Below are 13479 nucleotides of genomic sequence, written 5' to 3' on the forward strand. Positions count from 1 at the left end.
AATTGGCTTGTACAGATATGTCTGTTGCACCTGCATACACACATTCCCTCTTTGAAGACTGACCTGTCAGCTACCACTGCTTCTGACAGTGCACCCTCCAGAAATTGCAGGCTGGGAGAGAAAAAGATGGAAGGGGTTGAGTGGAGGAATCAAAACCCAAATTGTCTTCACCTTCCCTCTGGCAAAAGAGTCGATGTTTGTGGCAGGGCTGCCAGCCTGCAGAATGTCAGAGGCCTGACTACTGCTAGCTTCTTACTGTGAAGATAAAATGCCAGATCTCCACTCTCAGTTCGCAGGGTCGGTACTGCCATTTTTACTAAATCTCCCTATTTCAATGGACCTTCCTCTTCAGGGAAGTTGTCATTGAATGTAGCAAACCCATGTTGTCCTCCCTGCCTCCATCCATGGAGATCATTCAGGAGAGAACATCTCAGAGCTTGCCTGCTTCTTTGTGCACACCATTACTGAATTACCTGGGTTCCTGCTCTTGCCTGTGCTCTGTGATCAGAATTTTTCGAGACATACAACCCCAGCAACAGTAAACCCACCAAGGGGAGGTTTCTCCGCAGCCCTCCCTGCTCCCTCGTAAGTTTTCTGCCTGTTCCTGTCCATTTAGCAAAGATGTAAAAATGCTGCACTGTGCACTGTCTGCGGCCAGGTGAATGAGGTCGGAGAGATCAAACTCACATCTTACTTATTTGGTACCACTCCTTTGCAGTCCTTAGCATCGTGAAAATCGAAAGGGAGCTGCCAGCAGAACAGCCTGATTGCAAGACACTGGCAGGCTGAGACTGAGTTAAAACATTTGCTCTAAAGGCAGTAATGAATGTTTAAGACTCTGGGTAACACTTTAATAAAGTGCAACAGCCCACTAATTAATTGATAAATCACAACAAAACTTCTTTGGAAATACACATTGCATCCACATGAATACCACAGTAGCTCGTTACGATAAAGGATGTAAAAGTGAACACCAATGAATTAATAATGTTTGGCCACTTACTTTGAAGTGCTGCTGAGATTGTAGTACAGCTGATGTTACTTCAGTACTTCATTCGGGGGCTTACTTTCCCCTCCTGTAGGTATCTGTGGAAAGAGGTAGGCTTCCTTTGAAAAGCAAATGAGTAATCTGTAGGAAGAGGAATAGCAAAGAGACTCTCTAGAATTAGGCTCATATGCAGGACTGCCCAAAAAGCCATGCACAAGGATTGGTACGATCAACCATTCTGAGGAGCAAATCTAGGCCACAAAATGATCCCCGATGACTTTTAAGTGTGTTGTGCACATTAGAAAAGGCACCGAAGGTCTTCTAAATGGCCTCATATTTTAAATGTCTTCCATTAAACTTGTAGGACGGAGGTCTTAATTGTGGTGTGACCCTTTCATCTGTTTTGGAGGTGAATAAGGGCCTTAATGTGAGCACAGGTTATGCTTGTGCTGGCTTTAAGGACCATTTGTCCTGCCCAAATCTCGTAAAGGAACCTGAACTCAGAGAGAAGCAGGCCCTGTGAGTAAAGGGTCTGATCTCTGCTCCCTCCAGCCTGGAAGCAACATGTTAAGAAGTTGCCTCGCTTCTTTACCACAGACCCTCCGGTGGGCCAAATCCTGCTCTTACCCTCGCTGAGCCCGGAGTACAGGCGGTGTTACTGCTCTGCACCTGTACAACTGCAGCGGGTCACGCTTCCCTCATTTACACGATGTGCAGTGCAGGGGTACAAAGGCAAACGAACACCTCCGCGAGGAGCAGGGGCAGCCCGTGCCAGACGTCACGGTGCAGCCTGACCGCAGGTGTGTCTCCACACTCGTGCCTTCACACGTGGGAAGCGCAGCAGTCTGCTGGTCTCACACCTACTCTCACTATTGCTTTTCTACTTTTTTTTAGCTACATTTGTAAATGAAAGAAGTAGATATACATATATATATTTGTAAACATTTTTCTAAAAAGATCATATGCACATTGAACAGAACAGCTTCATGACATCTCTTTGGAAGAGTTTCTTTTCCAAAGGGCAGGCGCTGGGGGCAAGGGAGGGCTGCCTCTCCACGGGGCTGACAAGCATAGAGTCTTCTCCCTGGCAAACTGCACACTTCCATGGCCAGCCTGGCCTAGGGCCACTCACACCCACTTCCCTGTCCCTTTTGCACATACCTCTGCCTACCCGCTGGCTAATCTGAACGGATGGGGATAGGCTGACCTTAAGAAGTGCCCTGAATTCTCCAGACGGTGTATGACATTGACACTAAGAATGGTGACTGGTAAAGCTTGAACTTAGGGTATTTGCTTTTCTCAATAGCAGCTGTTACCACCATTTTGATAAGCAGCATGTGTTCTATTTTGTTTTCTCTTTCTCCAGCATCAGTGGGAGAGAGAAATCAGCTGCAGGAAGGGTAAACTGATAGCATGTCTGCATCTTGCCTGTGGTTACACGTGGGTTTTGTTCAGAGACAATGCTCAACCAAGTCAGCACTCACTACTAACACTCAAATGTGCAGCTTTCAGACAGGTTGGAAAACAGAAAAAAGTCAAATTTGAGCCCTTGTTTAACAGCCAGTCCTGTGCCTCAGTAGTTGCCTTTATTGTCTCTTAGCTGCAGAGCTGTGTCCTGCTCAAGCCCGCTGCCACTCTCACGAGAAACTGGAGCAGAGGGTGCTGAGGGTGCGCTGTGCCTGGCAGGATGGACCATGCGAAGGCCAGAAACACTGGCAAACGCCATGTGCCATTTGCAGATCTACCTCACCTGCGCATTTTTCCAGGTTTTCTGTAATTTGCTGTCCCGTCGAACATCCTGTCCCATTTGTAAGAGCTTAGTGTCAGGTGATTCTGCTCAACCTGGTCTTCTTTAAGCCTGCCACCCCAGGCCCATCCTGTCTCCCCGCTACAGGAACACTGTGAGTGTGATAAGGGCTGCAGGCCAAGCTCGTGCCTGCTTTCCCCAGATGGGCACTTGCTAAGCTGAGCACCCAAGGGCAGTGTTGGGGACCGCAGTGCTTTAACTGAAGACACCAAAAACCTGTCAGCGGGGATGCCGAAAAGGGCCGTGTTACAGCATTCAGACAAGCCCAGCTGAGCACATCCATCGCTGGCATCTTGAAACACGAGACCACCTAAAAAAAATCCCAGCCTTTCCCGGTCATACTGGGGTGTCACCACCGTGCAGGGCACGCTGCACCCCCTTACCTGGGGACAAAGGGCTTGGCACAGCGACAGCTGTATGCACCCACAGGGTGCACTTGGGCTGTGCTCTTCTGTGCTTCTTTCTGCTCGCCTCTGACCTCAGAGGGGGGTTGAATGTAGGACGTGGGCCACGCTGTAAATACGAGGTGTTGTAAGCAGGGGCAGGAGGAGCCTCTGCTTGCATTTGGAGGAGTTTTTCCTATGAAAGTGAGCCTGTGTCTTCCTTTCTGCCAGCAAGTTGCGGGGGTGGAAAGGACAGGGGGTGAAATAGAGAAAGGGCAGCAATTAGCCAGGCCCCACCGTGTCGGTACAGGGGCTCGTGTTTTTCAGTCATGGACACTTGGAGAGTTTGAAGCCTTTTCTGAACCAAGCACTCCCTCTGTCATACCTGATCATACCTACGTGGTTCGACCGCTTTGAGCAGGCTTGCTGCCACAGCTTTCTGCCAGTGTACGTCCAGTGTCTGTCCACCATTGCCTCCCAACCCCTCCGCCCAGGGATGCTGCTTTTTAGTGGCCAGTACCAGTTTTATACCACAAGTTCTCCCTTGGAGCTAGCAGGGCTTTTGCAGCCAATGCCAGGAAGAGCAAGCCAGGTTTAGCCTTGCTTGTGTAGGAGAGAAAAAAAAAAAAAAGCCAATGCCTGAGAACGGCAGCTTGCCTTCTGCAGCACCCAGCGAGCTGAGGGCAGGAGAGGGCTGGGGCTGGAGGGGCTGCAGCATTCCTGGGTCAGATCAGATGCTGGCGCAGCTCCGCACCCCCTAAACACAGCATTTACCTGACATGGTGTTTACTGTTAGTGAAGTTTTCATACGTGGCTAAGTAATTCGGAGTCCAAAACTCCGTGGTGTTGCCTGCGATAATTGTAAAGCGCTTCTGCATAATCAGCCAAAAAGAGTTAACGAGCCTTAGATGTCTTCCTGCCCCACTCCGCACTGCTGAGGTGGTGATGATGAGCGCTGTCTCCCCTCATCTGTAGCAAACCCGTGTATGCAACGCCTCCAGCGCAAGTGGCGCAACCATTTAAAGCGTTCGGAAGTTGTAAGTGGAAAGTTTTGTTATGCAATAAAAAACTTCACTCTGATGGTCTGGAGAGGGTTTTATGCCGTGTATGGGTACACTCCTGCATCGCTGCAAATGAATGCAAATGTGCTAAAACACGTTGCCAAGGGGCAGGAGAAATAAATTGGACAAGTTACCTCCAGGGGAAAGCTATCTCGCGTTCAGCTGTAACTCATAAAGACAAAACACGCGTTTGCAATTGGCACTGTTATTTTATTAGTACGAGTATACTGAAACAATAAACTTGTACTGGTATACAGACAATTTCTTTAAAACAATTTTGTTCAAATTTTGAATCAAACATTGTTTTATTATAATAATGAAATAATTTCTACCTAGAAAACCTGCAAGCACCATCAAAGAAAGGGACCATAAAATTCAATAAACAGACGCGAGTGTATCCTACAAATAGACACACCACCATTAGAAAATAGAATATGAATTCTTCCATTTTTTTTAATATTTGTTTTAAAAAAGCTAGTGCAAGTACAATATTTTACACTGGAATTACAGAGAGTATGCACGCATATGGAAAAAAGTTCTCCTGTCACAATAAAAGCTCTTAACTATGTCTGTATGCACTTAAAATCTTCTCCTCTTTTCAATAAGGTGCAAAACGTTATTCCCTCCCTATTTCTCCTTTGTACTGGCCATGTCAGCTCAATTTCTCCCCAACACAAAGCTGCAATATCCCTTTTGCTGGGCCTACACTAGGAACTACACTGGAAGTGTGATTTGCATCAACCCTCATTAATAATACCAAATGAGAAAAAAAAAAATTAAAAAAAAAAAGACCTTAAAAAATTACTGCTGAAGAATGGCTAAACCTTATCCCGGCAAGGCCTCTCACCGAGTGCCTTCGCGAGCCGGCCAGCCCAAGCCCGCCGGCTGCCAGGGACGGTGACATAGCTAGTACAAAATGATTTTCAGTAGCTCACCCGAACTGAAAAAGGTTGGGAAATCCCCACCCGTAACCCACCCCTCCCACGCCCCCCACCCCCCCCCCCTTTAACACTGTGAAAAGAACAGTGTTCAACAAGTTAATATATTATTCAAAAAAAAAAAAAGAGCAAATACATACATTAGTGAGTTTCAACATTAGCTGACTGTCGTAAGAAGTTGTATCTATGCCTTAACAGATTAGTAACTTCGCTAAGAGGCCAGCCCGATGGCCAGACAGAAGACACCAATGTAGCCACCCCCGGCCCGTTTTCGTCTTCAGCTACCCAGATCCCAACCCCATGGCTCGGAGAGGAGTTGTGCAGAGTGCGTTCGAAGGGAGAGCAGTCGGGTCCTCGGCTCTTACAGCAAGCCCCAGGGCGGGATCCCCGCCTCGGCTGGTGTCGCAGGGCAGAGCCGCGCCTCCCCGCGCTCCCACACCAGCCGAGAGTCCGGGCCCTGAAGTTTTTGCACGTCAGCAATCCAGTAGTACAGCAACGACAGCTTCAACGAGTGACTAACGCCTACTGCAAACAACACTTCCAATGCATGCCTACTGCATGGTCGAGGGAAAGGGCACAGGAGCTTTGACTGCTCAAAATAGAAACAAACTGAAAAGAAACAACCTTGGATGAAGCCTCCATAAAATCCTCAGTGGAAGACTTGAGTCCTTTCAGATAACAAGAAGAAAAAAACTACAGAAACCTTAGAGACTGTTATTGTATAAATACTACCTATTGGCTGAATGCACTTCATTGTAATACAACCGGGGCCGCTCCTCCCAGTGCCCGGGGCCGCCTGGATGAGAGCCGAGGCCGGGGTCACCGCTTCGCCCTGCCGCCGGCCGCCAGCTGCCCAGCTCAATCTTTGGACTTAGAAAAAGACCCTCTCCTCACAAACTGCTTCGGGATCCTCTCTTTTGGCTTCTGGAAAACACCGGTCTCTCAAGCAACCAAGACCGCCACTGGAAAGCTGCCTCGGGTGCCTGCTCCCCGGCAGCTCTGAAGGAGGCCGCGGGGAGAGGGGGCAGTGGAAGGGGCTCCAAGGCCGCCTTGCCTCAGGCAGGGCCCTGCTGTCGGCCCTAGGCTAGGATCCCTTGTTATAAACACTTCTTGCTCAGGATTATACTCTTTGGGTTTCGTATGGAACAGGAAGTGCTGAAAAAACGTGGAACAGCATCACAGGGAGAGGAAAAAAAATTGGGCCAAAAGGCTTCAGGCGGGAGCCGAGCGGGCCGTGCGCGGCCAGCAGCGGCTCTCGACCAAAGGCAGGGCTGCTGCTGGGCCGGGCATCGCCGAGGCCTCCCTCGAAAGCAGCCTCGTCCCTCGGCGCAGGCAGGAGAGATCTAAAGCCAAAACCCAGCTGCAGAGCGAGGCTCTAGGTTTGCACAGTAGCCACCCTTTGAAGTGCCTGGTAGCTGCACTCAGGAATTGCTGCTCCAAGGTGTATTTTCAGCACAGGAATAAACAGTGTGAAAGCATGACTCCATTCCCCAGAAATGGGACCCAGAAATGTAATACGAACAGAAAATTAAGCACAGTTGTTCTTTAAGAGCCTTTTAAGTAATAATTCTTCCTGGCCAAAGCCAATACAAATCAGATCATCTAGACATGACAATTTCTATATACAAAAAACATGTAACTTTCAACCTTTCTCTGCTTTTGTATTTAAAAATTTTTTTTTTTTTTACAAACAAGGTATGAAACTCACTGTTCAAACAGAGCCATCTCTTTTTCAAACACTGAATGAATCATTCCAACATTCATTTTTCTTTTGTGCAATTTTTTAAAACATTACCTGTACTCCTCAATGTGAGTGCTTCAAAAAAAGTTTCTATTTTTAATAAGCTTCTCAAATTAGGTTTACATCAAAAAATATTCCCACAAGATATAGTGCTACAAGAAAAGATCCTATCAGTAAAGGTAACACATCTGAAGCGAGGTCGTCTATGTAAAAGAAATTGAACTCTGGAGTAGAGGTGTGCAACTTGTTTGGAATTTCCCTATCGACACAAAACACGACACTGTCCTCGGGACAGGAAACCAAGTGGATGTGTAGGCTTACAAAATTCACACGTATTTATTCATGTGCAAACTGACACTTCTGCCTGGCTGTGTGTGCACGTATGCAGATCTGCATCAACAAATTCTCATTTTTCTATTGTTTCAGGACTTTGGGGGCGGGGGGGGAGGTGGATAAACCAGAGAGAAGAAAATGACCGGCTGCACTCCAGCGACACGTTCACCCCCCTCACTTTTCACATCAGCACTGGCCAGAGCCCCAGGCGGACTCTGCTGTTACCTATGATGATGGGGAGGGAAGACATGGAAATTACCTGTATGAGTGCATGCCCCATTTCGCCATTTTTTGGCGTTCATGGGATAGCAGAAGTGTTTCAACAGGCCACATCCCCCAGCGCCCCCGGGGCATCCCACCCTGGTGAACCTGGATGAAACCCCAGGGTTTTCCAGCCACCTGAGTAAGGTCAGAATCTGGCCCTAACCGAACCAGGCTTCAGTTTCACAAAGATTTATACGCATACTACACAGAGAGCTCCCGAGCCTCCCGGCTGCTTTCGCCGGCCAGCTCAGGCCTTTCCATGAGCACACGCATAAGTGTTTGCAGAGCTGGGGCCCAGGACGCACAGAACGCTGTGCCAAGAACCCCTCTTTGAAATAACACTGTTAGTGTTTAAAATAAAGCGGATTTGCTCTCCTTGACACAGACTTTTTCCTTTTTTTTTTTTTTTAGCAGTTGCAAGTCTGAACAGAATTTCACTGTTTCCTTTTTAATATTGGCAACACACTTTAAGTGAAACAAATCTCTGCACAGAGTGAATTTTCATGATAACCAACAGCTACAGTTCACGCTGAGCCTGCTGCTTTTGTATTGCAATCTATGTGATATCTACAGAGTTAAACCATGAGATGCAGGAAATCCAAACTCGTCTGTAACATTGTACATCCCTACTCCAGAGCAGTAAAAGTGCTGCTTCTGGTCACATCAGTGTACCACACATATGCCAGCCCCATCCCTGAGTAAAAGGTGTGAAAAGTTTCTAAATGTTCCTTGATTTAGGGAAACGAGAGTAGTGATGTCACTTCCCCACGCCGAGAAAATGACGGAACGACAGGTCGAACAAAGCGACAGTGGGACGAAGGAATTGAAGGAATCAGAGGAACATCCTACCCTCCCCCCCCCCCCCCGAGGTCTGGTTTGTCGGGGGAAAAAAATCCCAACAGCAACGTACAAAATCCAAAAGTAGGTCAACAGCAACTCCAATTTGGGTTTCAACTGCAGGACTTGAGGTAAGTGACATCAAACTCAAATTCCCCTTGATGTGGCCCAGACAAACTGAAACAATGCCTAAGTTAAACACTATAAGGAACAGTCATTTTATATATATAGATATATAGATAGATTAGATAGATAGATAGACAGATAGATAGGTATTTTTAGAAATCCCTATAAAGAGGTTCTCGTTTTATTTTCTTCGCCCTGACTAATTTCTTGGTGATTGTATGCATTTCATTGTAAACTAAACAGGCCTGCTACAAAAAAGAAGAAAAAAGAAAAAAAAAAAGAAAAAGGAAAGAAAACAAAAAAAAAGAGACCAAAAGAAAACAAGAGAAAAGGGAGCCGGACCAGGCCACGCGTGGACGCCCAGATGCGGCTCGGCCCCGTCGGGCGGGCACGGAGCGAACAACGAGCGGCCCCACGGCCGCGCGTGGCCCCGCGGGGAAGAGGGCTCACATTGGCAAAATCCCCCCCTTGGAGACATAATGAACCCCGAAACTCCTCTCTTGGTGGTGGTGGTGGCGGGGGGAAGCTTGGATTAGGCGCTTTTTATCTTCCTGGATCTAAATTTTTATTGTTTTTTACAGCGCGGAGGCCAGGGTCGTGCTTCTCGAATACGCAAGGCCGAGCCAGGCCTTTGCTTCACGCACCACGCTCACTGAATACAAAAAGGGCTGGTGTTTCCCGGGCCAAGGAACGCCTCACCCTCGATACGTTTCTTTTTTATTTTGGGGGGGAGAGGGTTATTAATAGGAAAAAAAGGAAGGAAGGAAGGAAAAAAGAAACTATTCAAAGAGAACAAAAAGGGGAAACCAGAAGAGGGTATGAGATCTAGCTAACACCGCACGGGTGAGTCTACGTTGGCACGTAAAGTATTGCACATCCTACGAAAGCCAAAGCATGGAAAGGGACGATTGTTGGGAAAGAACCAGTTATTTCAGAATTCCTCAGTCTGAAATACAAGCACAGAACTAATACATTCCTATTGCTCCAAACTTATTTTTTTATTATTATTATTTTTTATTTTTTTTTAGTGTTAGTTGAATAGATCCAGTCAGTTTAATAGCCCCTGCTTCCTTATTAACCACGAATGTGAATGCGTATGGTTCTCTTTGAGATTTTTTTTCCGAGCACGTGTGAATTACGGAAATAGTGGTACGAATGCAAACTAAAATCTGTAATTCTTTCTATTCTTTTACCATCAAAGCTTAAAAACAAAACAGGAAACAAAACAAAACAATAAATTGCAAGTGCCCTGAGCAGAGTATATGGAAGATTAAGCAACTTCTCTGAGCAGAAATATTAACAAATAAGCACTAACTAAGCAGTGTGACTGTGAGAAGAAACCCACTCAGCTATTTGGTAGCCCGCTGAGAGGTTAATAAAATTCAAGGAAATTCAAGAAAAGTTTCAAGCTATTTTAAACGTATTTAAACTTTTTGGTGCACCCCAGAATATGGTATAAAAACAATTAGTTCTGGTGTGAGCTAAATTTCAAGTAACAAATAACAGAGTCAAAGCTGGGGTTTGGGGTTAACATTTCTTTTCTTAAATAAAAGCACTGTATTTTAGGGGAGAGGGAAAATGAGATTTTAAATAAGTTTGTTCACTTTAGGTACTGCATTTCTAATCCAGAACTTTTATTTCCTTTTCTCCCTATCAGTACAGCTTCTTCAAAACTACCTGAAGGACGCGAACTCACCAACCAAAAGTAACGATGTGAACGCTTGATCGCGTAGGGCCCAAGCTAAATCCCACTGTCATCAATGAGATCCCTGTTGGCAGCAAGAGGCTTTGTAGCTCAGACCTGAAGTACTTAATACTCACACCTCCCCATGACTTTTCGGGAGGCTTGGTGCACAGCACCTCAAAGGATCCGGCCCTACCTGGGGAAACAAAAGACTGAACGGCGTGAATACCCCCCGAACTTGTTTTGTACCAAACTCTTAAATCTAGTCTTTCAAATGGAAAACAATGCAATTAAAATAACAAATAATAATAATAATAAAATAACAATAGGTTTGTTTCAAAAACAAACAAACACCTTGCTTATGTATAGAAATGTTTCTTGTGGAAAACTCTCTCAGCAAGTCTGAAGACAAATTCTCAGAGCTGTCCCGGTAGGACCTGTGTTAGGTTCTGTGTGGCAGATACGGTAGAAAGACCGAAAATGAACTTTGAAAGGAACAATAACCCTATGAAATGGCCTAGAGCGTAGGCAGGTTAGTGAGTAATTGCTACATTTGTTTATGCTCTTTCAGACCCCCCCCCAACCCATAACATTATTAGGTAAAAACTGCAGGAATACCACACAAATGATAAACTCAAGATGTGCAAATTGCAAGATTCTTTAAAGTCCATCTTTTTTCAAAAACACTGGACAATGATTTTTTTTTCTCTTTCCTTTTTCCTTTCTCTTATTCTTTTATTATCTGTCAGCTCGCATATGCCTTTAACTCTTTCTCAAGCATTAAAGTTTAAAAAGTGCCTCCTATTAAGTAGTCCTTTGTGGACAATGACTGTCACATACTAGTTCAATAATTCACATTCATCCCTTTGAAACCACATTGAAACTTTCAGCATCTTGCTTGTGAGAAAACTTTACATAGTTGCATGTAGTTACAGTGTTGAAGAGATTAATTTGTTTGCTGCTGCTGTTTTCCGAGCAGATTAAAGTGAGATACAGTACGTACTGAGTGTTAGACCAGGATGCTCAGCAATAAAGTGTGAACAGCATTTTAAGTGCTTAAAGACATTCTACGTTCATCTTCAACATCAGGTTCCTGTGTCACACTGAAATTTGAAAAAAGTGGCACGGGTTGTCCATAATCATGAACCAAAAACAGTACTAGAGTTAAAGACAAAGATCTGCAACCTAACTGCAAACGATGTATGCCTGTGATCTCAAAGGGGCAGTATGCGTCTCCCTCGTGGAAGCAAATGTCCATGGCGTTAACCCGATGGATTTGTCTAACACTGCACAGAAACAGGAGTGCGCCCGAGCCGGGCACGTCCAGCGAGCTGGAGGGCTCCCTGCGCACACCCACGCACACCCACGCGCACCCAGGCGTGCCCGCCACGCTGCCGGGAGGAGCCCGCGGGGTGAATGGCGCAGAGGACAGCCGCTCCGTGTGTGTGTGTGTGGCCTCCCAGCACCGGACTGCACGAGCAAGCAGAAGGGAAATGTTGGTGTGGCAGTTGCTTTGTGAGTAAAAATCAGTGCAGTCAGACCCCATGGGGGGAAATATATATATACAAATACACACACACAAATATATATATATATATACACACATATATATATATATATACCGTAGAGCCTTGAGCGAGAGTTGGCTTATTGTTGACAACGTCAGAGACTGTCTGATCCTTTTCGGTAACATCTGTGGGTTGTGTCCTCAGCATTCACCTGGGGCCAGAAAACCTCTTCACAGTCCCTCCTCGGGACGGGCGCACGCACACACACACCATGCGTGACACACACCTCTGCTACAGTTCCCTTCTCCTCACCTCCCCCCCAAAAAAAACTAGAACAGGAACCAAAACAAGGAAAAAAAAAAAAAAACAAAAAATAATGACGACAAAAAGAAAAAAATCACAGCTGGACCCTGTCCTACACGAGGTGTTAGAAAACAGGAGCCATGACAACACATTCATTTCCACTAAGGGTGTGTGAAGCAGATACTGCCCCTTCTGTAGCTCTCAAGAAACCTAGTCACTGACAAACACTTGTGGAAAAACATATGCACCAGTCTCCTGCATAATACCAGCTGCAACTATAACAACAAGGTTATAACATAAACCTAAAATAAGATGATAACATGTAAATACTGGGTTATTTAGTCTACAGTACAGTAATCTGGATAAAAATGACAAGGGATAGCCTAATTTCCTTTCCCCAAACAACTTTTACTTTCCTACATTGGATCGACCTTCAATGCAAATCTTAACCTCCTGAGGAATAAAAGAAGGCTTGGGAAGAGTCAAAGGTGGCTCCTCTTCTGATTTCTCTAGTTTTCGTGTTTCGGGGGCTGACCACCTCCTCTTCCTCGTTGCTGGGGGCTTGCTGGGTTCTGTTTTGGTGAGCAAAGGTGCTGCAGGCAATCCTATTTTGTCCGGAAACTTCAGTTCACCATTCTCAGCTAACATCTGTGCACTTCCCTGATTAATCCCATTTTCCTGCTCCGCATACCTGTGTCTACTTCCAGCTAGACTGTCATTCTTTGAATGCTTCAGCAAGATACTAGCTGAGTCCATGGGCTGGCCCTTTTTAATAGAGCCGTTCTTCAGGTTCTTGAGCGTAAGCGATATGCAGACATCCCCCACAGAGAGTTTGGAGCATGGCAAATCAAAGAGCTGGCTGGTTCTCTCGGGGCAGCAGGATGACCAGCCTTGTCCAAATACAAAAAAAGGGTATTCTACCAGGACCTCCACGCTGACCTGCAGAAAGAGAGATAACAGAAAGAGAGAGAGGGAGAGAGGAGAGGGAGTGAGATGATGCCTTTGCCTTGGGGCACGTGCGCAGCACTCAGCAGTCGCTGCGGGCGACAACAGTGAAGCAGGAATTGTACAGGTGCCATTCGGTTCCTGCGAAATCTGTGCATCGAGCACCAGACTTCACGCTCGTCCCTGTCAAACGGGTGTTAACAGACTCTCTGAGCTCAGCACTTCTTAGCACAAAACCTCAACAGGAATCGATCTTTACCTCCACCCAACTGCTCAGAGAGACCTAACAGGCAAAACAGCTTTGGCATCTGACAAACTCTGCTCCCTGACGTACCCTTGCGGTACCTCAAGCCTGACATCCATACTTAAAGACACTCTGCAGCCAGAGGATGGCTCCCCGAGGCTGGAAGGGGCTCTGGCTTCTGCTCCCAGTTCTGACACGCGATTTCCCAAATGACCACGGGAACGTCACCCCCCCTTGCTGACCTCCGCCCATGTCAGTGCATACTTACCAGCATGAAATGGTTGAAGACGCCGAATTACAGGGGAAGGCCATGGGTA

At 46.3% G+C, this 13479-nt stretch overlaps 1 protein-coding gene across 20 annotated transcripts in view; it reads right to left on the reverse strand.

Moving 5' to 3' along the window:
- Positions 1–6869: 6869 nt before the first annotated feature.
- The window catches only part of ATXN1 (ataxin 1), a 215768-nt gene continuing 209158 nt past the window's right edge, over positions 6870–13479 (reverse strand). For all 20 annotated transcript variants that reach the window (XM_050708625.1, XM_035549614.2, XM_035549622.2 and 17 more), the window contains one exon: positions 6870–12912. In XM_050708625.1, the coding sequence (XP_050564582.1) occupies positions 12382–12912 (531 nt within the window). In that variant the 3' untranslated portion in view covers positions 6870–12381. The remainder of the gene's footprint in view (positions 12913–13479) is intronic.

This window comes from Cygnus atratus, chromosome 2 (assembly GCF_013377495.2).
Source record: "Cygnus atratus isolate AKBS03 ecotype Queensland, Australia chromosome 2, CAtr_DNAZoo_HiC_assembly, whole genome shotgun sequence".
Taxonomy (NCBI): Eukaryota; Metazoa; Chordata; class Aves; order Anseriformes; family Anatidae; genus Cygnus; species Cygnus atratus.